Here is a 26,882-nt window from a genome sequence, read left to right on the forward strand (position 1 = left end):
GACTTGGCCGAGAGGACCTGGGTGGCCTGGCAGAGATGGTGGCTTGGGGGTCGTCTGGAGGGGGCAGGCCTAGGTCGAGGGTTGGGTCTTTGCAAGGAGCTGAGGGCTGTCAAGATCGGGACAGGCTGGGGCTGGGGAAGACCAGTGCGCGGGACCTTGCACCGCAGGGCAGGATAGAGCGCCTCTATACGCCCGGCCCGGATACTAATTGGCCATAATTTAGTGGAGGAACCTTGTAAAGAAGACCCTCAGTGGAGTGGATTGGTCCTGGCCGAGGTTGGACGGGGCCAGAGTGGGGCTAGGGACACAGGAAGGACGCACAGGTAATCACAGGTCTGAGCTAAGTCCTGGGTTTTCACTCACTCCTCTGGCACCTGTTAAAGAGCACCTTCTAAGCTCGGGTGCAGTGTTGGGTGCTCGGCGGCGGGGAGGCAAAGGGAGGCTGTTAGAGGAAGCCCACAAGGTTCTGGCCTGGTGTGAGCCCACCCAGCGGGTGACCCGGGCTCCGGGGGGCCTTCCTGAAGGCGACAGTGGTGGGCTGTCACGCCTGCGAGGCTGGGCAGGGGCTTGAGCCAGGGTGGGAGGGTGTGTGGGAGGGACTGCTGGAGCTAGGGTCCCCAGGAGCGGGGACTCAGGGAGGGGCAGATTTGGGCAGACACAAGAGATGATTGAGCGCTTTCGTATTTTCACTCTTAGAAACCCTCTCGGAAGTGTGGAAATTAGGAAGATAGTTGGTTCTGGGCACTTTCACACTGTCACCACCCTCCGCCCCATCCTGCACTGGACTCCATGCCCAGCCTCCCCTCTCTGCCTGGCGCTGGGGCCCTTCATAGCATCACCTATGAGCAATGTTGGGTGATGAGGAAGAGATGGGGTGCACACAGGATGTGACAACTGCCCCCCCCTCCGTCAGAGCAGCAACCTGCCTACTCACTTTTCTTAGGAAGCCTGGTCTGCACACCCTCCTCGGCCTTCGAGAGTGGGCAGAGGGTATGGGGTATGGGACTGGTAAATCTCTTACTCGTTCACTCAACAAACACTGCCAGGATCCAGGGGTTAATGAGAGCCAGGGGTCCCCATTCCCTCTCTGCAGCCTTGAGTGCATCTTGGCCAGCTGAAAGCGTGCACCCCTCCTCCGGGCCTCCCTGGGGGCTCATTATGTTCTGGGAAAGGGACAGACACCACACACAAACAGCAATGGCCCTGTGTCATCCAGTTAGGAAATTACTGTTTACAGAAGAGCGGGGAGATAAAGTCAAATGGTGAAAACAGCCTCGGGGGGACCAGTCGCCACTCCCCAGTGAGGGCCCCTCAGGATCTGGAGGGCACCCAGTCTTCGGCAGCGCTGGCCCGGGGTACTGCAGGGTAGAGGCTGCCATGTCCTCAGCCTGGGAGGCTGCAAGGTGACAGACTAGCAAGGGCCCTCCTCCATCTGAAGGCCCTCCTTCCAGCACATCTGCGCTTCCCCACCTGCCTCTCCACGGGCTTATTTCTGGCTTCACTTTGCATCTTAAATAGACGAATGGTGGAGACCTCAACAGCGCTGGCCCTTCCACTCCCAAGAAGCACAGGTCCCGGTCCATCACTGAGCTCTGTGCACGTCCTGGGAGCAGCCGACTGGCACTCAGCAGGCGGACAAGCGGCCACCCTCCCCGTCCGCGTTGGCTCCTCAGACAGGGCACGGTGGCTCTCCGGGGCGCGCCCCCCCCCCCCCCCCGCCCCTGGGCTTAGCTCGGCAACCAGGCAAGCCAGCTCCTCCCAGGACTGAGTCACCATCTCCACCATCACAGCGCCCCAAGGGGGCCAGAAGCGAGATGGGCCTGAGGACTGCAGGAGACGGTTTCCAGGAAGATGAACACGGTTCTATTTCCACTTCAATTAGGGGCAGACCCCGACCGTGGGGGCACCAAGACCACCACCAGACGCCACAAGATCTAAAATCCATACAAACATTTATTCTGTTCCTGCCTCGGGTTGGGGGGGGGGACCAGGGGTCAGGGCCCTAGGGGGGCTGCAGGCCTTTACAGACAGCCCCTGGGGGGAGGGCGGGGCTCCAGCAGGAAGACAGGGTCCAGAGGCTGGTGGGCCCTGGACGGTCCCGAAGGCAAGGCCCTGGGGGGTGGCAGGGAGGCTGGCTTGGTTCCCGGAGGTCACGGCATCCTGGTGGGTTTGGGGAGGAACTTCCCACCCGCTCAGCCCGGGGCCAGGCTGAACTCTGTCCTGACGGCCGCCAAGGTGCCGGCCTTCGGGGGGCCCCCCCCCGACTTCTCCCCCCGCTCCCCCACCCCCAACAGGGAAGGCAGCACCAGGGTCCTGCTTCTCCGGGTGGGGAAAGACAACTGTGCGAGTCGCCAGGTTTAAATTACAAATAATAAAAATAACAATACAAAATAAAAAAAGACAACCCCTGTCTCAAACACACCCGTGAAAAGCCTGCCCGGCAAGAGAAGGGGCAGGGGCGGGAGGCCTGGCTGCCCAGGACTGCGCAGGGCCCTCTGGGTGCGGGGTGGGGTCTGTCCCGGTCCCATCCGGGAATGAGCAGCAGTCTCCGGAGGGTAAGTGGGGAGGGAGAGGCGGGGGCGGCGCGAGGGGCCAGGTGGGGGTCAGGGCTCCAGGCGGTCTCGGCGTGGGGCTCTTGTGCCGCCGGCTCGTCCCGCTCTCTGTGTCCATGTCTTGGCGACGTGGAAGGTTAGCTCTCGAGATTTATTGCACTGTTTTGGAAGAGGCCTGGGGTAGAGGCCGGGCCGGGGCTGCGGGAAAGGCGGGCGAGCGGCGGTCACCGCTTGGTCTTGGCGTCTTCTCGGATCTTCCAGATCACCAGGTGCATGCAGGCGCTGGCGTCCTCGCTCGAGCTGTGCCCGTCCACTGCGAGCAGACAGATGCGTCAGGGTGGGTGCTGCCCCTGCCCAGCCGCACCGGCGCCCCCTCCCCCCCACCTCCCCTCCTCCACACCATTGTCCTGGATGATCTGTCTGAGGTAGTCGGCCATGAGGTTCCGCAGGGAGCGCTTGTAGGGGAGGCCCAGGCGGTGCGGGAAGAGCACAGACGTGTCCACCACGGTGCTGTGAATGACCTGTGGGCGGGCGGCCGGGGAGAGACTGAGCCCCGGTACCTTTCTGCCCTGGCCTCTCCCGGGGAGAGGCCTCACGGCCCTGGGAGGGCCAGGGCAGAAAGGTACCGGGGCTCAGACCCCCCCAACCCTGCCCCCCACAGCGGGCACCAGGCCCGGGACCCCTGGTGAGCTGTACTCAGGGGGCAGGCAGTACCTTCAAGGCCAGCAGGTCGCTCTCCAGGCTGTGTCCAATGAGGACAGTGTCGGCGCTAAACATGCTCAGGAGGACGGCCTGGACGTCCCGGAGCGAGATGGTCGTGTCCACGAGGTCCGCCTCAGTGACCCCTGAAAACCTGGCGTGGGCAGAGCGGGGGCCTGAGGGTAGCGAGGGAGGGATGAGGGGTGCCCACCCCGGCGGGGCTGGAGAGGGGGTGTGCGGCCATACCTGGTGTTGTAGTCGACGATCTCGTTGTCAGGCTTGACAAAGGTGTCGTAGACCACCTGCATGTCCGTGTCCACCACCGTGACCCGCGTCAGCTCGAGGCCGTACGTGGTGTAGGACTGCGGAGCCAAGAGGGCCCGTGACCATGCGCCCCGCCCTGGGGGGGGCCTGAAGCTGGGGCGCCCTGAGCCCCAAGAGCTCCCTGGTCAGCCTTCCAGTACGAGCGAGTCCGGGCGTGTCACAGAGCGCACGGGGCAGGCGGAAGCCAGTCCGGCTACTTGGCCGGGGGAGGGGTGGGGGACCCTCTCTCAGAAGCCGCCGGCAAGGCCTCAGGATGTGCCTCGAGACCCCAGACACGGCCCGGCGCACAAGGGAGGTCGGGACCCCACCACTCACAGCTCTGCCCTCTACCTGCTCTTTACCCCGCGACCCCCGCTGGCTCAGAGCCGTGGGCGGAGGGAATAGAACAGAACACGCGCCGCGGCCAACTCACCATTTCACAGTCAAGGGCATAAACGCCCGGGTGAGCATCTTCCACGAGCTCTTTGTCGAAAGTTTTCACAAAGCCTTCGAGGTTTTCCTTCCTGCCATCCTGCACGTGTTGCTGAGGGTGGAGGAGTGAGGGCGGGTGAGGGCGGAGAGGTGAGGGAAGGAGGGGTGAGGGCGGGTGAGGGCGGAGAGGTGAGGGAAGGAGGGGTGAGGGCGGAGAGGGGAGGGAAGGAGGGGTGAGGGCAGGTGAGGGAAGGAGGGGTGAGGGCAGAGAGGGGAGGGAAGGAGGGGTGAGGGCGGGTAAGGGCGGAGAGGTGAGGGAAGGAGGGGTGAGGGCGGAGAGGGGAGGGAAGGAGGAGTGAGGGCGGGTGAGGGCGGAGAGGAGAGGGAAGGAGGGGTGAGGGCGGGTGAGGGCAGCAGGCTTGAGGGGCCAGGCTGGTGCCGGGCGCTCTCCAGGGAATGCCCCCTTCTTTGCAAGGCCACCGTCAGGGTCAGGGGCAGACCGATGAAAGACAGAAATGGGGGACCGGGGGCCGGCCGGGTTGCACCTCGTTCCCGGACCCCGGAGACCCACCTTGGCGACCTGACAGCCGGCGGAGCCAATGGCAGCGGAGCAGCACGTGTACTGAGTCTCCCAGCCGCCGGCCACTGGAAAGGAGGTGGCAGGGGTCAGGCCGGGCCGCCCCCGTGCCTCGGGCACACAACCGCACATCCGCTGTGCGGTGGGGGGGGGCTCTCACCTCGGTTCCGGCGGAGCCGCCCCCAGTGGTAGCTGCACTCCTCCTCCCGCACGCAGCGGCCGGATGAGGACACGAGGTACTCGGTGCCACAGCGGCAGCAGATTCGGCAGGCGGCTGGGGGGTGGGGAGGTGGGGAGGGTCAGGTCCTGCGACTCCCTGTCCCAACGAGGCCCTCCCGGAACCACCCCCTTCCTGCCCGTCCTCCAGCACAGCTGGTGCCGAAGGCCACTCACAGTCCTTGGGCTTCTTGTCGTCGGCCGTGAAGAGGACAGCTCCCCCAGGCCGCGCGGGGTGCGGGAAGGGGTAGCCGTTTTCCTTGAGCTGGTCCTCGGTGAGCAGGTATTCCTTGAGGCGACCGTACAAGGCGGCCCCTGGGAACGGGGGGGACAGGTGGTCAACCCACAGGGAGGCCGGGACGGCCGTGGGGAGGGGGGTGGAAGCATGGCCACAGAGGCCACTGCTGAGCCCCGGGCGGCCCGGGGGGCTCACCTTTCAGATCCTCCACGCGGGGGCTACTCGGGCGGCTGAGTGAGAAGCTGGTTTTGGTGGCCAACTTGCCCCCCAGCACCATCTCATGGGACACAACCTTCCGGCCGCTGGTTTCTGGAAGGGGGAAGAGTAAATGACACTCGGTGTTCTCTGTCCCTCCCCAGGGCACCCCCACCCCTCCGGACTGCCCTGTCCCCGGGCCTGGTCTCCACTGGTCAGGAGAGGCCTGACCCGGGACCTCAACTCTTCTGGGTCGGGCTGCGGGAGGAGCCGTGGCGGGACGGGACGGGACGCGAGCAGGCAGGTGGCGTGAGCCTTCGAGTAGGCCCCGCCCATTAGCTGGCGGCCCACAGCCCCCAACACCCGGCTCACTATCCGGACGGCACGGGGCCAAGCCGTCGACAGGGGACCTGGCTGCCCGCACTGCCACCAGCGTTTCCTACAGCCTTTTGTCCCCGACCCCTCCCCCCACCAACTGCTGCCACAGCCCGGGTGGGAAGCCGCCCCAGGACGCCGGGGGAGCCCACAAATCTTGGGAGGCGCAGACCCAAATCTTGTAGATGGGACACCCTGGCCGCGCCCCCCTCCGCCCCCCATTTACTGTGGAGACCCGGCGTGGGGCTGGGGGCCAGGCCTCGAAGCTTCTTGAGAGTGTTCACGGCAACATTCAAGTAGATGTTCTTGCTGGGGCTGCGGTCGTACGCCACCTTCTCCTCGTTCAGCGCCTGAGGACACACACCACTCAGCCCCGTGGCCCCGGAAGTGGACGGTCCCAGCTCGCTGTCCGTCCCCCCACCCCCCGCCCCACCAGCCCGCGGCCACCTCCCAGGGTCACGCACCTTCTCTATGGCTTCCTGATTTGAAGAGCAGAATTTGAGACACTCCTCAATGAACAGGTTGAGATACCGCTGGCGGATGACGGTGGGGACTTTGCCCCCAAACTCTTTGGGGATAATGGGCTTCTTTAAACTCTAGAGAAGACACGGACCATCAGAGACGGCGCACGCGCCGCCTGGACCCTGATGGAGGTCTGAAGCCCCCGGGACGCCACACACACAGGATGGGTGAAACCCTGGGCTTCAGGGACTCAGCTTGTCCCTGGCTCATCAGGGCCAGCAGAGCCCCAGCAGTGTCGACCAGAGGGGAAACTGAGGGCAGGCGGGAGAGGCGGGGGAAGGCACGTCTCTGTGAAATGAAAGCGCCCTGGGCAAGGGGAGTCTGTTAACAAAAGCAGCAGAGGGAGTAGGAAGGGGAGGAGCACGCAGGTTCTAAGGGCGCATCCAGGGGCACCCAGGGGCGACAGCGAGCCAGGCGCCCCAGGGGACGGGGGAGGGGCACTCACCTGTAAAGACGGGCTGTGGGCAACGCGCTTGGGGGTGACGGTGGTGGTGGTCTTGGACGCCATGCCCGACAACGTGCGTGCCTTCAGGGGCTGGCTGCCCGGCTCAGGGCCATTGGGAGGCTGGCTGCTGCTGGCGGCGAGGGTCCGCTTGGCACCTGTGGGGGCTGGCGGGGCACAGGGGGCGTGAGAGCACGAAGAGAGCACACCCATGACCGAGCTGCAGAGCACCAAGCAGCCGCGGTCGTTCAGCGTCAGCAGGACGTGCATCTCGGAGCACAGGGGGAAGGGCCGGGCTGCGGGGCACGGGCTGCGGAATGACATTAGGCTCTATCTGCTTTCGGGCAAGTCCATTGAGAAGGGGGAAACAAGTGGGGCTTCGGAGGCCGGCTCAGGCGGCGTCGCCACGGGGGCGGTCCGGCGAGTGGCAGGGCACGTGGGAAGCCTCTGCCACATGTCCCGGCCCCCGACTCCGAGGCATTGACGTACGAGGGAGGAAAGGCCCCGGCTCCTGGGCTGAGGACCAGAGGGTACAGGGTGCCCCCGGCCCGCTCATTGTGACCAGCGGGCCTGCCCGCCACTGCCTGTGTTCTGCCTCTCCCTTTGATGAGGTCACAAACCAAACAGTCTCCCGCCTCCCTGGGGAGGAGGGCACCTGCCTGCCGGGCTGTTTCCAAGGGCTCTGGGGCGGCGGCCGGGGCGCAGAAGGCGGTGCAGGTGTACGCACGTGTGCGCACGGGGCTTCCGGGCAGCCCCACCCCCGGGCTCAGCCCCGATCAAGGAACAGGAGCGGAGGAGGGGAGCCCAGAACGCACGCAGGGCCCCAGCCTCGTGGAAGGACCAGGGCACCACAAGCTGGCCGTGGCGCAGCCCATACCAGGACCGGCCTCTGCCGAGTCGGCAGGAAACACGGGCCCGTCAGGAGGAGGGAGACAGCTCTTAGGTTCACTGACGCCTGGGCTTTTTGTGCAGCGCCAGGGCGTGTGTGGAAAGGAAGCCAGCACAAGGCACTGGACGGGACCCCTGAGCTTCAGGTGAGCCCCCTGCAGCTCAGGAAGGTCGCCACCGTGTCTAAGGCCACCAGGCCACGTGATGACTGTAGCAAGAACTGACCCAAGTGAGCCATGGAGAACAGCCCAGGTGACCCGGTCACGTGCAGTTGGCTTTACAAGTCTGTGTCCCAGGGTCCACACAGTTCAGGGTCCTCTCCTGTCGCTGCAGCTAAACCCTACTGATGACCCACATCAACACCTCCTGCCCTCAAGTTCTTTTTTGAAAAACTTTTTAAAGTTTTTGAGAAAGGGATAGAGACGGCATGAGCAGAGAAGGATCAGAGAGAGAAGGCGTTACAAAATCTGAAGCAGATTCCCGCTCTGAGCTGTCAGCACACAGCCCAACGTGGGGCTTGAACCCACGAACCGTGTGATCATGACGAGCTGAAGTCCGACACTTAACCGACTGAGCCCCCAGGTGCCCCTCTCGCTCTCAAGTTCTAAGTTGGGAGCTCCGGGGAGGACAAGGGGCAGAATCGGGACATGTCCTAGAGCAGGGAGAAGGCCGGGAAGGCTGCTGCGGACTAGCTTGCGGGGCCCCACCCCTCAGGCCCCCCTAACTCCAGGGGGCATCTCAACCGGCAGCAAGGAAGCACCCAACCCCCCCCCCCCCCCCCGCGGAGCTGGTCAGATGGCAGGGGGCATCTGAAACCCAAAAGAAGCTGAATCAGCATCTGAACAAGCCCTCTGGGTGGCCTAGTACCCAGGGGCTCCCTCACCTTGGCCAGCTCAGGTGCCACTGGGCGTCCTGCCGTCAGACCACAGAGGTCTGACCCGACGTTCGGACAAAGGCAAGTGGGGAAAGTACCCTCAAAGCAGAAGGCAATCTAGCCCCAGGGGCCTACAGATCAGCCGGCTCAATTCCACCAAGCACTGAGAGGCTCCAGGGCTGCAGCCCCACAGACGGCCCTGAGGCCAGCTCCCCGTTCCTGGCATCACGGGCCAGAGCCCGGTGCCCACACTCAGGAGCCCGGGGGAGGCCAGGACAAGAAGACCAGGCAGGCAGGGACAGAGTGGGAGTCACAGGAGATTCCTGGGTCAGGGCCTCGGGGCGGGGGGGGGGGGAGGCAGGAAGCCAGAGAGATAGATGCTCTGAGCCCGTTAGACGGACACGGGGAGGGATGAAGGCGCCCCGCGGACCCCCCACAACCAATCCCTGGCTACCGATACCAGAGTCCAGAGCTGGGGACGGCCCAGAGCCACTGGGCGCCGTGTCAGGTCTGTGTTAGCCTCCTGCTAACAGCGGGGGGGACCCTCAGCCCCACCTTACACACCAGCACGCTGAGGCACCGGCAGAGGCGGAGCCTGGCCTCGGGCCCCTCTCACCGCCTGCGAGCCCCCGTGCCCTGGGACTTACCTGCGGCCAGGCGGGGGTTGGGGACATGGGCGATCCTCCTCTTCTCGCCAGGGGCTGAGATGTGGACGGAGGACGGCTTCTCGGCCGGCGGCTGGGTGGCCTGGAGCCAGGCGGCCGAGTCCCTCTGGGCCTGCTGGGCCCGCCGGTAGCACACCTCCTGGGCGGTGGGGGGCCGGGCGGGGGGGGCCGGGACTCTCCGCCCTGCCTCCGCCTGGGTGACGACAAATTCCCGGGGGGCTCTGTATGCCGGGAGCACCCAGAGCAGGCCGCACGGGGCAAAAGGCTGCCGGTAAGGCCAGGGACAGGAAGGCAGGGGCTCCGGGGCCAGGCACGCTGCCCCGGCGCCCTCCTCCGAGCCCTCAGACGCCCCGGCAGGAAGCAGCCAGCTCCACACGCTCATGCTGCCCCGCTGGCCCGGCACCTCGCCTGCCCTGCTCTCTTGGCTTCTGGCCTCGGAATGCCTAGGCCCTGCCCTTGGCCCTGATATAGGCGCGGCGTGGGTGGGACTCATTAGGCCCCTGATTGGATTGACACGCTAATCCAATCCCACTTGACTCCTTTTCTCTGGCCTTCAGCTTAGCCAGGAGAAGGGTCTGGTGGCGGATTCAACCAGAGCTCCCAGGTGCTGGGCGGAGAGCCTTCACGATGCCACTAATAACTGTTCCTCTCTCTGGGGTGGGATCCAGGGCTCTGCAAGGTCGGGCCACTAGTCCAAGATCAGCAGGCCCTCCTCCCGCGCCCCCTCCGTGCCCCGCGCCCCCCAGCCCTGAACCAGAGACTGGAGAGCAGGCTCCAAGCAGCTCTCTGCCATGACCCAGGGAGTGCCAGGTACGTGTCTGCCAGAGGACCCCACCGGCAGGGAACACAGGGGTCTTGTCTGTGCAGACGGGCTTTCTCGCCCCGACCAGCCTCCACTCAGGACCCAGCAGGGGACCCCTACCTCCTTGCCTTGCTTGGAGAGATGAGAAATTCTCCTCTTCTGCCCAGGGAACAGTGTGGTGAGGCCCGAATGCCCCTGGCCTTCCACCTGCTCTTCCTTGGGAGGCTGAAACACATTCATCCCTGAGGTTCCTCCCTCAGATCCTGCCACCCGCACCACCCGCACCGGTGCGGCGGCTCCCCTCCCCTCCCCCCTGACAACACGTAACTCAGGACACAGAGCGAGAGGTGGGAAGCCGGACACACTCATGGCAGGGGCTACCAGGGCTTGACATACAATGTGGGGCCCTCGCCTCCGACCGCGAGGCGCGCTCCACCCGCTCCCCGATGGGGAGACAGGCCCCCTGGCCAAGCCCCTGGCGCTGGCCAGTCCTGCACACGTCTCCAGCAGACGCACTCAGCCCTGAGTGGGACGCAGGCCTCGGCCAAGTGGTCTCGGGCCCAGACCACTGCCTCCTGCTCCCCTCCCTCGCCAGCTCATACGGGGCAGCTCAGAACTGTGGGAACATGGGGGAAATCTGAACAGCAACACCTCAAAGGTCTGCAAGCAGAGCACTAAGGGACCAAGCAGCCAGCCCAGATCTCGGGAGCCTCACGGAAGGCGCAGGTTTCTGAGCAGGGACTAGCCCCTCTGGCTTTGTTCAAAGCACGCACCCTGGTGGCCAAGGTGGGCACACTGGACGACTGACCCAGAAAGGCCAGGGGAGTCTGGGGGGTGGGGGGGGAGACTGAAAGGAGAAGGAGAGGAGAGGAAGTGGGGGGAGGGAAGGTTGGAAAAGAGGTGGGAAGGGGGGAGAGAAAAGGGAGGGATGGGGGAGAGGAGGGAGGAGCAGCCTGAGGAAAGTGGAGAGAGGAAGGCAGGTGGGGAAATAAGAAGGGAGGGGGAAGGAGGGAGGGGAAAAAGAGGGGAAGACTGGCGGGAGGGGAAGGCACCAACGCAAAGGAGGGGGGCGGGAGATGGAGGGGGAGGGGAGGGAGAGGGGCTGCCCCCACACAACCCTGACCAGTTTCCCGAGTTTTGGGCCTCAGTGGCCACAGGCCCTGCCTGGTGGGCCCTGAGCTCTGTCTCTGGATGAGGCGCAGGGGCAGCAGGCGGCCGGCAGGGTCTCCTGGACGGGGGAGGAGGGGTCGCCCCCATGGCGGCAGCCACGGCCCAGGGGCAGGGCTCACCTGCAGGGCCTGCCGGCCCCTGTGCTCGGTCTTGACGCTGGTGGACTCGTTGAAGATGCGCAGACACTCCTCCATGGGGTCAGAGTCAAAGTCGACCTCCTTCTCCAGAGCCGAGTAGTCTACCTCCTCACCGGCCCCAGAGGAAGAGGAGGAGGAGGGGGAGGGGGAGGCGGGGGCAGGACAAGGGGGCTGCGGGGCCTTGAGGCGCTTGCGTGGCCCCTGAGCAGGGGAGCAGCCCAGGCTTCGGTCCGAGTCCGAGTCGGAGCTGGAGCTGAGGCAGGGCAGGGCGGGGGGCGCCGCAGGCCCTGGGCCGGGACCCTCATCCTCACTCTCGTCCCCAAAGAGGTCAGCGTGGCTCAGGGCCCGCTTCTGCAGCTTGGGGGCATCCCGGGAGGCACCCTCGTCCAGCGAGCGGGCCTTCCGCTCCGCCAGCTTCCCCGACGGGGTCTTCCCGCCCGTCCTGTTTGGCAGCTGGTGGACACCCCCGCGGTCGGGCCGGCTGTTCCCTGAGCTGGCCACCGGGGTGGCCGAAGATGGCTTTTTCTTGGTCCCTTCGGGCTGCCTGGCCCTGTGCCGGGGGCTGCTGGCCTGGGGGCCCCGCCGGTCCACGCAGGGCTTCCTGGCCAGCCGCGCCTGCTCTCCATCTTTACCCCGATCCTTCCTCCGGGCGCCATCCTTGCGGCCCGGGTTTGGCAGGGCCCCACTTCGCTTCTTCTTGGGTTTCCCCTCCTTGGGGCCGCCGGGGTCCTGCGAGGCCCTGGCCGGGGAGCCAGGCTTGGCCATGAGCTCCCCACCAGGACCCCTGGGGGGCTGCCCCAGGTCCTCCACGTCATACTGCACGGCCATCTCCTTGGTCTCCCGCAGGCCCCCCTCCTCGGTCCCTTGGCCCTCCTTGGAGGCTGGCTTCCCCGGGGCCTTGCTCTCGGTGCCCGCCTGGGCTCGCGGGGGGCTCGTGGCGGCTGGCCTGTCACCTGGAGGAGCGTCGTCGTCATCGGAGTCTGAGAACCTGGCGTCGCAGCCGGCAAAGGGGTCGCAGGGCTTCTTGAGGGCGGGTGTGTAGGGCTCGCTACCCCGGGAGCCCCGGGGCCGCTTGGGGGCCCTGTCATCCTTGGAGCTGGCCCTGCTGAGCAGCCGGGCAGAGAAGTTGGACAGAGGGTCATACTCCAGGTCTGTGGACGGCTTGGAGTCGTCCACCACGTACTTGCCGCTGGGGACGGGGCGGCTGTACCGCTGGGGCTGGCTCACAGCCTTGGGCACGTACTCCAAGGCGCCGCCAGCACCTCCGCCGTGGCCCTGAACCCGATCCAGAGCAGCCAGTGAGTACTTGCCACCTGCCTCGGCGGCGGCAGCCAGAGGAGTGGGCTGGTAGCCGGCATCGGGGCTTAAGAGGCCAGGGCGGCCGCCGGGGTTGTAATCGAAGGACAGCGGGAAGGCGTCCTCGTCCAGGCCAGCGGCGGGGCCGGTGGCGGGGCCTCGGGGCGCCAAGGCAGGGGCCTCGGCCGAGCTGTGCTCGCGGGCCGTCTCCAGGAGCTCCTGGTACCGCCGCTGCTCCAACTCCACCTCCGAGCGCACAGCCTCGATGGCCTGATTGACCAGCTCCAGCTCCAGGATGTCCGAGCGGGGCTCCTCCCCTCCACCCAGGGCACCATTCTCCCTCTGCACGGGGGGCTTGGGCAGCTCGGGGTTGTACGGGTCATATCCAAGCCCTGAAACAGTAGCGGGAGAAAACGGCAGTGAGCAGGCCCCCCGAAGCAGGCACGCGAGCCAGCATCAGGACCCGGCCCCACCGCGAGCCTCACCCCCGACGCCTACGGGGAAGAGCAGGGAAGCAGCCGAGCAGCAGAACCAACTGTGGCCGGGCCCCCTGCAAAGGCGGTGGGGGGGCCACGCTGGCAGGCCCGCTGAGGGGGCAGAATTGGGCCCCTGGCGGCGTGGCCACTTGGTCCACAGACCTCCTGGCATGGGGTGGGGGACTGGTGACCTTACAGATGGACAAGTATTTCCGGGAGCTGGGGCGAGAACGGCATCACCACGGGCCTGTCCCACGCCAAAGCCGCAGCGCAGGGCCTCCTGGGGACAGAGCGCCGGCCGGCCGGGCAGGGTGCAGACACAGCCCCCCGTAGGGCAGGAGCGCACTGAGCTCCCCAGGCCCGGGCCACCCAGAGGTGCCACCTTTAGGGCTCTGTCCCACAAACCCACTCCCTGCAGGTAAGTCCCTGGGGCCGTGCCTGTGCCAGGAGAGCAGAGAGCTGCTAGGGGCCCAGCTGAGGGAGCACGTCAACAAAGGACACCCATGCACGCCTGCAAGGGGAAAGGAGGCAGAATGTTCTCTGCCCTCTGGCCCCACAGTGTATAAAAGAAAAAAGCATTTACATTCAAATCACATTCTGAGAATGCCAGGTAGGGTGGAGAGCCAGCATGGCACCCCACCACCCTGAGGTCAGGGTCACAGGCCTGGAGCCACCCAGGTGCGCCCACCTTACGTCCTTTTAACATTTCTATCCAACAGTCACGCCTCCGCCCCCACCCCCACCTCCTGGGGCGGCTGTGGGACAGATAATCCTGGTTCCCTTCCAGGATCCAGGGGGACACACAGTCTACAGGAGCAGCTCAGCCGATGTCAGCATCAGTACAGAAACCGCCAGAGACTCCCTCACAGACAGAGGTACAGAATTCTCCATTAAATGTCAGCAGATGAAGCCCAGCGTTCTGAGAAATGGATCAGACACCAGCTTCCAGGCTGCCGTGTCAATCAATGGATCATTAGAAACCCTACCTAAAACGACGAACAGACTTAAACCTAGCCCACGTATGGCCTCAAAATAACATAACAGCGTGTATCAACTTTACTCAAATAAAAATTTTAAAAATCTTATCAGAGATAATTCTATACCATCTCGAAGAATATGTCAACAGATCCAATGCCCTGAGATTGACCAAGTAACAGCAATTCTCCCCGGGAACCTGGAGAAGGAGCCAGGCCTGCCTGCCCCTGGGTGCAGCCAGGGGGGACCTAGCTGCTGCTCTGGCCTCTCCGGATAAGGAAGCGGTGCTGGGCCTCAGCAGCCCTGAGACTGTGGGAAGAAAACCATGTGCCTGCCTGCCTGTGGGGGAGAGAGTTTTGCAGGGGACAGGGCCGCCAGGGGCTGCGGGGGACAGGGCCGCCCAGGGCCCGAGGGAGGGAAGGGATTGCTGTGTGTTGTTCAGTTTTAGCTTGGAGCCCACGTCCCACGTTGTGTTCACAAGCAAGGAAGCGCTCAGCGAAGCTTCCGACGCAGACGGGGAGGCAAAACCAGAGTCGGGGCTGGGGAGCAGCCATTTCACGCCCCCCCCCCCAGCTGAGAACCAGGGGCACGACATGGGGAGACTGGGGGCAGGGCACACAGCCACCCCTGGCAAGAGGCGAAGGGACCAGCCCCCCTCCCAGCCCACATGACCCACAACCAGTCCAAAGGCACCCATGGGAGACCTGGCCCAGCCTCAGGGCCCCTGCGTGAACAAAGAGAAGACAGTGTCCCCTCCTCCCCCCAGAAGTCCTGGCTGCCAGCAGAGCGCAAGCGCCCAGACCAGCCACAGGCTGGGGGACACTTACTGGGCACGTCCACTGAGGGCCTGAGGAGCCTCCAGTCCAGCCTACCTCACTCCCCACCCTCCCTCCCTCGTCTAAGAGTCCTGCCCCTGGTGGGGGGATAGGAGTTAGGGTCCACCTAGTGGAAGTGCCCCTCCCCCAAGGGCCAGTCAGGGAGGCATGGACGAGGGTCCTCTCTAAGCCTCAGCAGGGAAAGGGCTACCGACAAGAAGCAGGTCAGCCAGGGACCCCTCAGCCCCATTTCAAAGTGAGGAAGCCACTTTACATTTTGGAAGGAAGGGTTTTCCCCCAAGGGGGGGTGGGAGGAGGCCCCGCAAAGGGCCTGAGGCCACCTCATTAGCTCTGGCGAACCTGAGGCAGAGAGGCAAGGAGGGCGGCCGTCTAGCTTTCCACCTTGGAGCCTGCACTGGCATCGTGGGGGCAGTCACACCTGCTCCCTCTACCCTCTCTAGGCTCTAAGCAGCCTGGCCGCTAAACTGGGAAGGGGCAAGCGCACTTGGGGTCCCAGCATCGCGGACTCGGTAGGGGGTGCAGCCCCTGGAGGAGCCCAGGCCAGGCACCCAGCCCCTTGATATGAGCCCAGCCAACACAGGGGTTTTCAGCCCCAGCTGGAGGCTGCCTCCCCAACCATGAAGCAAAACCAACGCCCTCAGTGGGCCTAAGGTCAAGGCCAAGAGCCTCCCCTGTGGGGCCTCCTGTAAGTCTTCGTCAGCATCCTGAGGGGCTCCGTCGAGAAGCCTTGAGTGCAGCTGCCAGGAGCTGTTATAACTGCCAGGAGTTGTTACAACCTCGCGGGCCTAAAAGTGAGCACAGGGAGCCCAGAGCTCAGTCCCTGCAGGCAGGCGCCTGCTGCGCCCCAGCCAAGGGCACCTGAGGCTTCCGGGAGGGGAGCACAGAAGCTCCCTGTTCCTGGCCGCTGCCTGCCCTGCTTCGGAGGGCCGGGCCCCCAGCAGAACCTGTGGGAACTGGAGAAGCTCCCCAAGAGAACGTCTGGCGCGCTGCAGGGGCCCCGGGCCTGCCCACCCGCCGGCGGAAGCACGTAAGGCGGCTCTGGGCAGGCAGCACCTTGCGAGGCTGGCCCACGGGGCACCGTGGGAGGCGCCTTCTAACACCAGGGACTCTATCTGGATGGATGCCAAGAACGTTCCTTTGGGGGTTTGGCCCCGGTAAATCATGCACTTGATAAACAAGATTAGGGGCGCCTGGGGGGCTTAGTCGGTTGGGCGTCCGACTTTCGCTTAGGTCATGATCTCTCAGTTCGTGGGTTCGAGCCCCGCGTCGGGCTCTGTGCTGACTGCCAGCTCGGAGCCTGGAGCCTGTTTCAGAGTCTGTGACTCCCTCTCTCTCTGACCCTCCCCTGCTCACGCTCTCTCTCTCTCTCTCCTAGAAATAAATTTAAAAAATTAAAAAAAAAAAAAAAGATTAATTGGGCTGATTTTTGGAAAGGAAAAAGTCACCAAATGCCCCTTCCCACCCCCAGCCTAGGTGGGGGTCTTCCCCTGACGGTGCCCGAGCCTCGGTTCTGTGCTCACAGAGGCCACATGTCCACCAGACCTGCCCTGAAGGACAGAGCTGCCCTCCGCCGGCTCTCCCGGCGATGGCATCCAACATTCTCTGACCACCCGCTTCGAGGACGGGCTTCCCGCGCGGTGGACACCAACCAGACCCCCGCTTTCCAGGGCTGTGGGTCACCGAAGGCAAGAACTCAAATGGGGCTGAGGCAAGGGTCGCTGTGGAGGAAAGGGGCCGAAAGAGCAGCAGGACAGGCCAGTCACCCCCAGTCACTCCGAGCCTCCCCCTGCCAGGAACACCCATCCTGGCCGCGTCCATGCCTCCCTCCAGAAAACACTCCCGCCCCTCCTGTCGCGCACGTGCAATCAACAAGACAGCTGAGCACAGAGGCGCCACAGGGGGAGGTCAGTGAGCCCCACTGTGAACTTCAGGGGGCGCTGCAGGCATGGACGGGGCCCTCCCAAGTCAGCCCATTCCACAGATAAGGAACCCGAGTCTTGGCCGGCCTAGCTGCCAGCCTCCCTCCCCACCCCACCCCACCCCTGGAGAGAGATGTGACCCCAAAGCCTGGGCCCTCTCCCTGCTCCAGAAAGGAGAGCTGGCGCTGCCTTCTGAAGGGCTGGCCATCACCCCTCCCCTCCTTCGGCGCAGCCCAAGGTCCAAAGACGATAAGCACACAGTGCACACTGGTCCCACCCCAGCTTCGAGCTCCGATAAGACATCAGCGGGGCTCTCCTCCAGCCTCGGTGGCGGTCACAGCCTGCTGACCCTGCACGGGGCCGGCAGGGACACAGGAGGGGACAGTCCCCACAGCACCAGAGAGAAGCAGGACACACAGGCTACCTGTGGAGCAGCCTAAGTGAAGACACTAAACCCACCCACGTTCTGGGGCTGCATGGGACGAGGCCTCCCAGGAAGGGGTGACATCCCCAGAAGGTCACAATGGTAGAAAGGACACTGACTGATGGCCAGCCCTGGCTTGGCTGGAATGCATAGAGGGTGAACTGGGGCAGAGCAGTTCTGAGCACTCACCCCCATAGGGGGCAGGGCAGCCCCCGTCCTCAGAGGGGCTGGCTGTCGCTACTCCCCTCAGAGTAGAGAGGGGCTCAGAGTCTCTATCCCCCGGGGCCTCCCCGCCCACCCAGCCCCCAGGGAGGATGCCCATGCACCCCACTCCTGGACATCTGAGCGCGCCACTGGACAGGGCAGGAGCCTGAAGCACAGGGAGAAACACCGGGCCGCTCGCTCGCTCGCTCCGGAGCAGAGGGCAGAGGCCTGTGGCACCCGGGACATGCAGGAAGAGAACCCTGACAGCTGGTGACACCGGTCGGCCCCCCCTCACCGCCCTCTGCCACGCCCCCTGCACCCTCCCCTCAGCTCCAAGGTCCCCAGGCCAGAAGCGAGCTCAGGCCAGGGCCCCAGACAGGAGGCCAGGCGCTCAGGCACCCCGGGCATCAGCAGTCACACTGCTGCTGGGCTGCCCTTCCCGAGGCCCGATCCTAGGGAGCAGGACGGCAGTGCCCACGCGGAATCGTGGGGTCTGAACAGGACACGGCTCAACTGCGCTGCAAAACCACAGGGAAGCACACAGCACAGGAAACCCGAGGAGAACCCGGAAATCCCTGAAGAGCCTAAAAATGCAGGACAGCAGCGCTCACAAAGGAACGGGGGCTGCAGCGCCGACGGCGGGGCCTCCGGGGTGAGGCCGACCGAGGCCCGTTCTCTGAGGCCCCTTCCCCTCGCAGCCAGGCCATGACGGGCACGGGTCCCTGCGGCCAACCCCCAGGCCTCGACTGAGCAGATCACTTTCAGGTCCAAACACAGAATTGCAGCAGTTCTCTCATTCCGGCCCTGTGACCCCCCCAAGCACACTGGCTGGTGGACGCTCCTGGGGTCACCTTCCTCCATAAGACAGGCTCCGGGGACCTCCTGGGTGGCCTAGGCACGCGGAACAGTGTCCTCTGGATGTGCCAGGGAGGGGGAAGGCAGGCCACACCTGTCAGTCATTCCTGGAACGTCGGGCCAAGACGGGGGGGGGGGGGGAGAGCCAGCTATGTCCCCTAAGAGCCCACACAGCAAGGTCGCACATCAGCATCAGTGGCTTCTATTACTTGACCCCCCAAGAAGGTGCTGGCGGGAAGTGATGAGGGCAGGTTTCCCTCATCCCTCAGGTGGGCCAGCCACCTCCCCACCTTCATATTTGGACAGCTTCCTGCCCAGAGCCTGATGGACTGTCTCAGTGACTCTTCCAGGCAGCCCTCCGAGATCATCCCTGCAGAAGTGGTGGGACTCAGCTGCTCGGGCAGGCCTGTGCTCTCCCCTAGGAACCCAGCACACTGCTGGAACATGGGTGCGTAGGGATGGGGGCCCCAGAGCTTTTGGGCCCTGTCTCCTGAAACAGCACCCACATTCCTGCTCTTTGAGGGGCTCTCTGGGACACTCCGCTGGAGAAGGGGACACAGGTCTCCCAGGACAAACAACTGTGATGTGTGACCATCAACTAGGACACAGAGGGACAAGCTTCACCAGGATGTGCCTGGAGCGAATGCAGTCCCCATGCTTCCCAGACATGCCCTCCGTTACCTTCCAGGCCTTGCCCCTTCCTGTCCCTGCAGCCATGCCCACCTCCCGGTCTGTGAGGGTGGACTTGGCCTGTGCGGGAGGACAGTTAGAATCAGTGTGATGGGGGCACCTGGGTGGCTCAGTCGGTTAAGTGTCAGACTTTGGCTCAGGTCATGATCTCGCGGTTCGTGGGTTCGAGCCCCGCGTCGGGCTCTGTGCTGACAGCTCAAGAGCCTGGAGCCTGTTTCAGAGTCTGTGTCTCCCTCTCTAATGCTCTGTCTCTCTCTGTCTCAAAAATAAACTATAAAAAAAAAAAAGAAAGAAAAAAGAAAATCAGTGTGACAACACTGACCCCTGCTGTAGCTGCTGGGGATGGCAGCAAAGCTGGCACGCAGCCTCCCCAGCCCCAGCCCCCCCAAACCACCGGACAGAAGATTCCAGGCCTTCCACTGCATGGTCTCCCAGCCCCAATCCTGGATTACCATCCCCCACCCCCATGCCCACCCCTGCTTGCAGCCACCAGGCAAACTTCTACTCATGCTTCAAAGCCCAGTTCAGCAACCACTTGCTTGGGGACACCTGCCCAATGTCCCTGAAACCTCAAGTGTCAACTGCTCTCTCCTCCCCCCGGCTCCCGACCCCTATCTGTGCTGCTGGACGCCATCCTTCACTTCCACAGCACTCCATCTCGGTCCACAGGTAGGTACTGAATTCAGATCAATCCAGAAGAGCCCTTGGAGGGTCCAGGGCTAGCTCCTGAGCTTACAGAAGACACCCAAGACTCAGGTACACCTGCACATGTGCACACATGTCCAGGCCAAGCCCCGCCCCCAGAGCTGCCCTCCCCCCAAACCAGCCTCCTACCCTATTCTCCTCCGGCAAACTAAAGCAACGAGCGGGTCCCCCAGAAGTGCTCCGGCTTCACACCCGCCTGCCACTCCCATGGCCGGGGATGCACGAGGCCGTTTACAGAAAACTGCGGCGCCCGGGGGGCCGCCCGGCCAAGGACCCTCACACGGCAAGCACACGCGCCCGCTTCCGCAAAAGGCACAAGCCAACGGCAGAAACTCTGGCGACTCAGCTACCGCGGAGGAGAGCGGCGGCCCCGCGCCTCCACCCTGCTGGCTGTTTCCTTCTTAGGGTCCCGCTGCTTGTCGCACACATCACACCGACCGGTCTGCCCACCACCGGGGCACAAGGGGAGTGGAAAGACCCCCGTGCGCACCGGCTCGGCAGCCCCAATGACTACTGTGCAAAGGTGACCCGGCCTGCAGAGGGGAGGACGTTCCTGCCGCGCTGTCCGCTGAGGGCCCGTGTCATCACCCGCTTCACAGAAGGGACGACTGAGGCCGAGGCAGCACCACGGACCAGCCGGAGGCCAGGCTGCCCCTGCCGGACGGCCCGCTAATGGAAAGCTAAGCCAAGAATGCCCGCATCCAGGGTGGCGCCTCTTCCCCAGCCCTGCCCGGGGCCGGTTGCTGAGCCCCGCGGGGAGGGGCGCTCGGGCACTGCCCTCTGGCCCCGCCCACTCGATGCCAGGAGCTCCCCAGACACCACTCCTTGTCCCCTGGGGGCGGGTCACAGGGCCATAGGCAGCTTTATGCGGCTTTGTGAAGGCTCCTCGGCCATCTGGAGGGCTGCCAGGCGCAGAAAGCTGGGGACACGGCCCCAGGACGGCTTCCCCGCTGCTAGGGCTGTGGAGTCTGGGAAGACCACACCCGCTGTACCCAGCGTAGCAGGGTCCCCGCCACATGCAAGGCCAGCAGGCCTCCTCTGGCTCGGGCCGGGGGAGCACGCAGGCTGCCAGGTGCAGACCTGTGGCAATTTCCACAATGTGTTTCTTTGGATTTTTCGGGATCGTCCGATGTTTTTATTTTAACTAATTATTTTTTTAAATTCTTTTATTTATTTCTAGGAGAGAGAGAGAGAGACAGCGTGAGCAGGGGAGGGTCAGAAAGAGAGGGAGTCACAGACTGAAACAGGCTCCAGGCTCTGAGCTGTCAGCACAGAGCCCGACACGGGGCTCGAACCCACGAACCGCGAGATCATGACCTAAGCGAAAGCCGGACGCTCAACCGACTAAGCCACCCAGGCGCCCCTCGTCCGATGTCTTTATTTATTTATTTTTTTTAAATTTTTTTTTAAATGTTTTATTTATTTCTAGGAGAGAGAGAGAGAGACAGAGTGAGCAGGGGAGGGTCAGAGAGAGAGGGAGTCACAGACTGAAACAGGCTCCAGGCTCTGAGCTGGCAGTCAGCACAGAGCCCGACGCGGGGCTCGAACCCACGAACCGCGAGATCATGACCTAAGCGAAAGCCGGACGCTCAACCGACTAAGCCACCCAGGCGCCCCTCGTCCGATGTCTTTAAAATGAAAGTTACCCCAAGTCCTGAAAAGAAGTGCTTCAAACAAAGGCAACGTGCAGTCTTCGCTGGCTGGGACTCTGTCCCCGAAAGCACAGGAGGGGCGGGGCGTGGACCTGGTGCCCAGGAAACCCCAAGGTCTCTCCTCTAATCCTGTCCTCACATAAAACCAGCAACAGGACGACAAAAGCAGCACCGATGGCTTCTCCTCTGGGAAGCCTGTGCGGCTGGGTCCCTGCGGGTGTGGCGTCTGGGGAGGGGCAGGGAGTGAGGTTGAAAAAAACAAAATAAAGCGGCTGCAGCGAGCATCAGGCTACATCAAGGGATGCAGGGCGACGGCTAGGTACGTCTGTTGTCGCTGCAACTGGGGTAGGGGCGTCATGACTCGGGGTGCCCAGCACACTCCCCAGGGCAGCCCTAGCCCCCAGGACGGGGGTCTGCTATTCCTCCAACCTGTTTGAGGGCTCCGCCCGGCCCCAGCTCAAGCCCATGTGGCCCCAGCGAGTGAACACGCTGCAGGGTCCTTGCTCAGCCTGGCCTGGCCTCCGGCCACGGCGCCCTACTGGGGTTTCTCACGGCCTCAGGGGAGAGAATCGGCCACAGCGCTGAGGCTCATCACTGAGGACGTCCTGGACGCAGGGAAGCACACTTCTGTGGTTGGGGGACATCGCCGCCCATGACACTTGCTGGCGCCCCACCGCAGAGGAAGCAGCGGAGGGCGGCGTGGCGACGCCTCAGGGGTGCCTGCTAGTGAGGCTGTGCCCCTTCTGCCCACTCACAGAGGAGACAGAACCCACCCCCTGCCGGGAAGCGCTCTCTCTCTCTCTCTGGTTCCAGCCCCGTCCTCTTCAGGCTCAGATCTTCCCTAGAGAAGAGGCGCTCGCTCCTGGGGCTCCAGACCATATAGGGCTTTCAAGGGCCTAACGTGACACCCAGGGGCAGGGCTGCCCCAAGAGCCACCACTGCCGTCCCCGCCACGGCCATGACCGCTCCTGCCTTCCAGCCTGTCTTCAGGTTGTGTGCTCAGGTGTCACGACTGCGTCTCTCCCAAGTCTCGCTGCGACCTGCCAGCCCTAGGGCAGAGCGCGGAGCCTGACACACAGTGGGTGCCCGGGCACGTGCGGGACACGCAGGTGCTGGGCAGCAGAAACTGGATGAAGGGGGCGCGTGGGGGCAAGGGCCTGACTGCCCAGACGTAATCCCATACCCACTTACCGGCCACGTGTGTGCGGAAGAATGGCTTCCCATCTCTGGGCTTCAGTTTCCTCATCTGTAAAACGGGGACAACCATCCCTACCGTTGAGACTCCTAAACAGAGACCCTGACCGAGTGTGTGCTGCCAAAACTGGGCAATACCACACCCAAGTCTAGAGGCGGGGATCCTGAAGCCCACGCTGGGAGGGACAGGGCTGGAAGAACAGAACCCCTGCGCAGGCCCCTCACGGGCCTCAGACTGTGCCAGGTCTCAGGCAGCCACTGGCCCAAGACTGGAGGTGCCGGGCCTCACAGGGACCCCCATGTCCCACCTGCAGGCTGCTCCCACCAAGCACCTTAGTAACACTGTTGCTTAAAAATGAATCCAGGGGCTCCTGGGTGGCTCACTCAGTTAAGCTAAACATCCTATTCGGCTCAGATCATGATCTCAAAGTTCGTGAGTTCCAGCCCCACCTCGGGCTCTGTGCTGACAGCTCAGAGCCTGGAGCCTGTTTTGGATTCTGTGTCTCCCTCTCTCTCTGACCCTCCCCCGCTCACACGGTCTCTCTCTCTCTCTCAGAAATAAATACAAAACGTTACAGACATTTTTTAAAAAAGCGAGTCCAAGCAAAGCTGGCCCAGCCCACCCTTGCAAGAACGCCTCCCCCTGCACACCTGGACCGCCGCAGCCTCTCCCAGCCCCCAGGAAACCGGGCTTGTCAAACTCGGGAGCAGGGGCAAGCTGAAAGGGAGCGAAAGGGCTGGGCACACGCTCTCCCCCGGCCTCCTCCCTGGGCAGCGACCCCAGGGGCATGCCACGGAGAAGAAGACGGAGGATCAGAGAGGCTCCGCAGCAAGAAAGAGGCTGAGCCGGGACCTGCCCCTGCCCCTCTGCAGGAGAGGCAGCCTTACCGGAAAGCGGGCCTCCCCCTTCCCTCCCTGTCCTGCAAAAGGAAAACGCAGACCCACAGCGGGACGGGCTGGACAGGTGCAAGCGGGGCAGCATCACCAGACAGGCCCCCGAGAACGACCCGCTAGGGAACTAACTGGCCGTGTAGGACGCGGGGAGAAACCTGCGAAGTGACTCACCACGAGAGGAACGCGAGGACAGAAGGCAACAGCCCAGAACAGGAGGCTGGACGGCATCGTGCAGACCTGGGGCCAAGTCAGAAGGTCCGTGGCACAGGGAGCGGACCTGCCCTCCTGTGCTCACCGAGAGGGACCCAAAACCCAGTGGGCTCTTGGCAGAGCACCGCACGCGACACCAAGAGGTAACCAGAGGGGTCAAGAAACTGCACTTCAACACGTGAGCCGGCGCTGCCTCCCAGGAGCCTCCAGCTCTGACCCCCCCACCCCCACCCCCGGCCAGAGACACAAGGACCGTCGACCTGCTGCTAAGGTGCCAGTGGGCGCCTCTGTCTTTTCTTCTCAGCAGCAGGCTCCGGGCGGCCGCACCGTGGCTCGCGCGGCCCGAACGCCCCGAGCGCAGCACAGGTGTGGAGCCGGACAATGAACGCTGGCATCTGGCTGGCTGCAAACGGTCAGCTGCAAATGCCGGGGGCTAAGCACGTTCACGTGAGAAATTAGAAAATTCTACTATTCTTTGCTTGGCAAGACGGGAAAACAGACCTGTTATTTAATCCCCGCCGGCGCACTCCTCTTTCGAAGGTTCTGAAACAAAAATCATTTTTCCTGGGGAAAGACAGGGAGGGAATTTGAAATTGAGGCCGAATGAGGGAGTCCAGGTCTGGTGGAAAAGGAGAGCCCGTCCTGAAGGGCAGAGATCACCAGCGGGAGCCCGAGGTTCCCTCAGAAGGAATGACCCGCCAAGCCTTTCCCCGTGAGGTCCTTCTTTCCCCCGTTCTTAAAATCTCGGCTGAAACCCCACACCTCCTACAAGAGGCCCTCCCAGCTCTCACCAAACTGCCATGACACGGACAATCACCGGGAGGATACGACGTGCAGTCCGCTAACATTCTCTGCCCAACCAAAAAAAGGTAATTTCCTGGGAGCCTACCCCCGCTCCCGACCCAGTCCCTCGGGTTTGCCTTACGCCCTCTCCGGTCGCATCTGACACAGGACTCGACCCTCTGCAGACTGGACTACTGGAGGCGGCAGCGGCCACCACGGGAGGCGCGGAGGGGGAACGCAAGAGCTGCCGGAAGCACCTGGGGTTGGGGGCGCGGCGGGGATGGCGCACCCCGCCGAGGAGCCCGGGCGCGAGCAAAGGCAGGGGGCGTCCCGGGCCTGCGGACCAGTGCTAGCCGCGCTCGTTTCCCGAGCCCCGCGCTCAGCGTCGGCCCGCGCGACCTCACTCCGCCCTCGCTGTTTACACCGTACGCTCGTGGAAACGGAGGCTCCCACGGAGCCCGCGATTCGCACCGGCCCCCCGGGGTGGGTGGTCCCGGGCCCGGAGGGGAACATGACGCCCACCAGCGTCTGGAGACGGGTCTGGGCCGAGAGCGGGGGAGCCGGCAAAGTCCCGGCGGTGGAGACTAGCCCCAGGCCGGGGAGCCAAGCCCAGGTCCGGCATTACCTGCTGCCGGGGGCGCCGCTCCACCGCCGACCAGCGCGCCGGGGCCCCGGGCGCCGCGGTGCCGGAAGTGGCAGTAGGGCCGCCGGCAGGGCCCCCCGGGCGCCCCAGCCCAGTAGGGGCAGTCGATGGCCCGGAAGAAACCGGTGGAGCGCAGCATGGTCCGTCCCGAAGCGGGACCCCGGCCCGGAGCCGCCCGGGCCCCCGGGCCGCTCACTGGCGCCGCGGTCGCCGCCGCCCGCGCCTCACGGACCCCACTGCCGCCATCTTGCTCCGAGGCCCCCGTAGGCCCCCGGGACGCCGCCGCAAGGGACCCCGGGAGCGGCTGCCCGCAGCGCGCCTGATCAGAAATGCCGGTCCTCGAGGAACCGAGGCGCTTCGCGGACCCGTGGGCCGGGACACGCGGCCACGGGGGGAGGGGGGGAGGGCGCGGGAGGCCGCGTCTGCGGCGTCCAGGGGCTTCGCCGGCGCCGCCGCCCGGCCCCGCGAGACGGCAGCAGAGCCATCTTGAGCCGAGGCCCCGACGGCGCCTGGGCTGTCTACCGCGCGCCTGATAAAAAAAAAAAAAAAAGTCCGTCAAGACCAGCTGTCATGCATTTGGTATTGTGTTTTAGGAGCACGTTGCCTTGAAATGCCCCCTGCTGGAGGAGGCGAGCCCTGCGGGCGCGTCTTACCCGTGCCTGGGAACCTGATCCATTTACCCTTAAAGGTTACCTCCGGCCTGGAGTACCGTTGGCTTGAGTCAATGAGTGCTTCCTTTCTCCCACCTGGACGCCTGTCCCGGACCTACGGGAATCCTGTTCTCACTCATTCGTGTGTTCACGTAAAATTGCGTGCCTGCTGTATACCAGGATCTACCCTAGATGCTACCTTGACCTGGACAAATGAGGGATGAGGTGGGGGAGAGGAGGCTCCCTGGACCCTGGAGGGTTAGGCCAACATCTTAATGAAAAACTGTAACAACGGGGCGCCTGGCTGATTCAGTCCGTGGAGCGAGCGATTCTTGATCTCAGCGTCCTGAGTTCAAATTTATATATATATATAGCTGTATAAGAGATTGACCCATTGCATGTTGGTGGGTTTATAAAATGGTGCAACCATGGTGGAAAATAGTACGGCGGTTCCTCAAAAAGTTCAAAATGGAGCTACCCTATGATACAGAAATCCCACGTCTGGTTGTATATCCAAAAGAATGGAAAGCAAGGTCCTGAAGACATGTTTGTGCCCCCCTGTTCAGAGCAGCATGATTCACAATAGCCAAGAGATGGGAGCGATCTGTATCTATCAGCAGATGAGTGGATACGCAAAACGTGGTTTATCCATGAAATGAAATATTATTCAGCCTGAAAAAGAAAGGACGTCCTGCCACCTGCCACCACGTGGATGGGCCCGGTGGACACTGTGTGCAGTGACAGAAGCCAGACACAGAAGGACATGCATGTCCTGCATGACCCCACTCACAGGGGCTCCCTAGAGGAGTCCTGTCCACAGAAACAGAGAGTAGATGGGAGCCTGGGGGTCGTGGGCGGGGAATGGGAAGTCAGTGTTTCATGGGGACAGGGTCTCAGTCTGGGAAGATGGAATGTTCTGGAGATGGATGGTGGGGGTAGCTGCATGACAGTGTGCATTTGCTTAATGCCCCTGAGCTGTACACTCACAAAAGGTTACAAGGGAACATGTTATGTGATGTATTTTTACCGCAATTACGAATTAATTGGCTAAAAGGTACAGTGATGGAGGGCAGGTGGGAGGGAGAGGGTCCGAGAGGACTCTCCATAGGACGGGATCTGATGTTTTGTCTGGAGCCTGTCTTGTGGCTAATCAGCGGGCCCTGAGGGCAGACACCCCTTGCTCCTTTGGCCATATCACCAAGAGCTCCTGGTGAAATGCAGCAAGCGCGGACAGTGGAAGAGCACATAGAATATTACAGGGGCTTCTGAGCACAGGGACCCTTGCTTGAGCAAGTGTCCAGGCAAGAGGCAGCCTGAGGCTGTGAGTGTGTCAGGGTCCTTGCTGTCTGAGCCGGGAGGGCAATGGGGAGCCACAGAGGGCGGGGAGCC

The 26,882-nt window shown here is 63.6% G+C and overlaps 1 protein-coding gene and 1 long non-coding RNA gene across 2 annotated transcripts; one reads left to right on the forward strand and one right to left on the reverse strand.

Annotated features, from left to right (window-relative positions):
* Positions 1–1,935: 1,935 nt before the first annotated feature.
* REXO1 (RNA exonuclease 1 homolog) lies at positions 1,936–25,094 on the reverse strand. The gene is made up of 16 exons (XM_039248142.1): positions 24,826–25,094; positions 11,070–12,775; positions 9,901–10,005; positions 8,961–9,171; positions 6,555–6,718; positions 6,052–6,183; positions 5,814–5,937; positions 5,213–5,326; positions 4,957–5,094; positions 4,724–4,837; positions 4,558–4,631; positions 3,988–4,098; positions 3,498–3,613; positions 3,267–3,405; positions 2,953–3,073; positions 1,936–2,865 (listed from the first exon to the last, which is right to left on the reverse strand). Exons 1-16 carry the CDS (start codon positions 24,980–24,982, stop codon positions 2,777–2,779), a joined length of 3,615 nt encoding a protein of 1,204 aa, XP_039104073.1. The 5' UTR covers positions 24,983–25,094; the 3' UTR covers positions 1,936–2,776.
* Positions 9,726–13,944, forward strand: LOC120242386. Its single transcript, XR_005531060.1, has 2 exons — positions 9,726–9,788; positions 13,647–13,944. It is a non-coding gene; the product is annotated as an uncharacterized LOC120242386 (long non-coding RNA).
* Positions 25,095–26,882: the final 1,788 nt, after the last annotated feature.

This window comes from Hyaena hyaena, unplaced genomic scaffold (genome assembly GCF_003009895.1).
Source record: "Hyaena hyaena isolate Hyena2069 unplaced genomic scaffold, ASM300989v1 scaffold_302, whole genome shotgun sequence".
NCBI lineage: Eukaryota > Metazoa > Chordata > Mammalia > Carnivora > Hyaenidae > Hyaena > Hyaena hyaena.

Coding starts and splice junctions, on each gene's coding strand:
- REXO1 (XM_039248142.1), bottom strand. CDS start 24,982: ATGCTGCGCTCCACCGGTTTCTTCCGGGCCATCGACTGCCCCTACTGG. Junction 5,938..6,051: donor ATCAGGAAGCCATAGAGAAG/GTGCGTGACCCT, acceptor GTGTGTCCTCAG/GCGCTGAACGAGGAGAAGGT. Junction 3,074..3,266: donor GCGACCTGCTGGCCTTGAAG/GTACTGCCTGCC, acceptor GCCCGCCCACAG/GTCATTCACAGCACCGTGGT.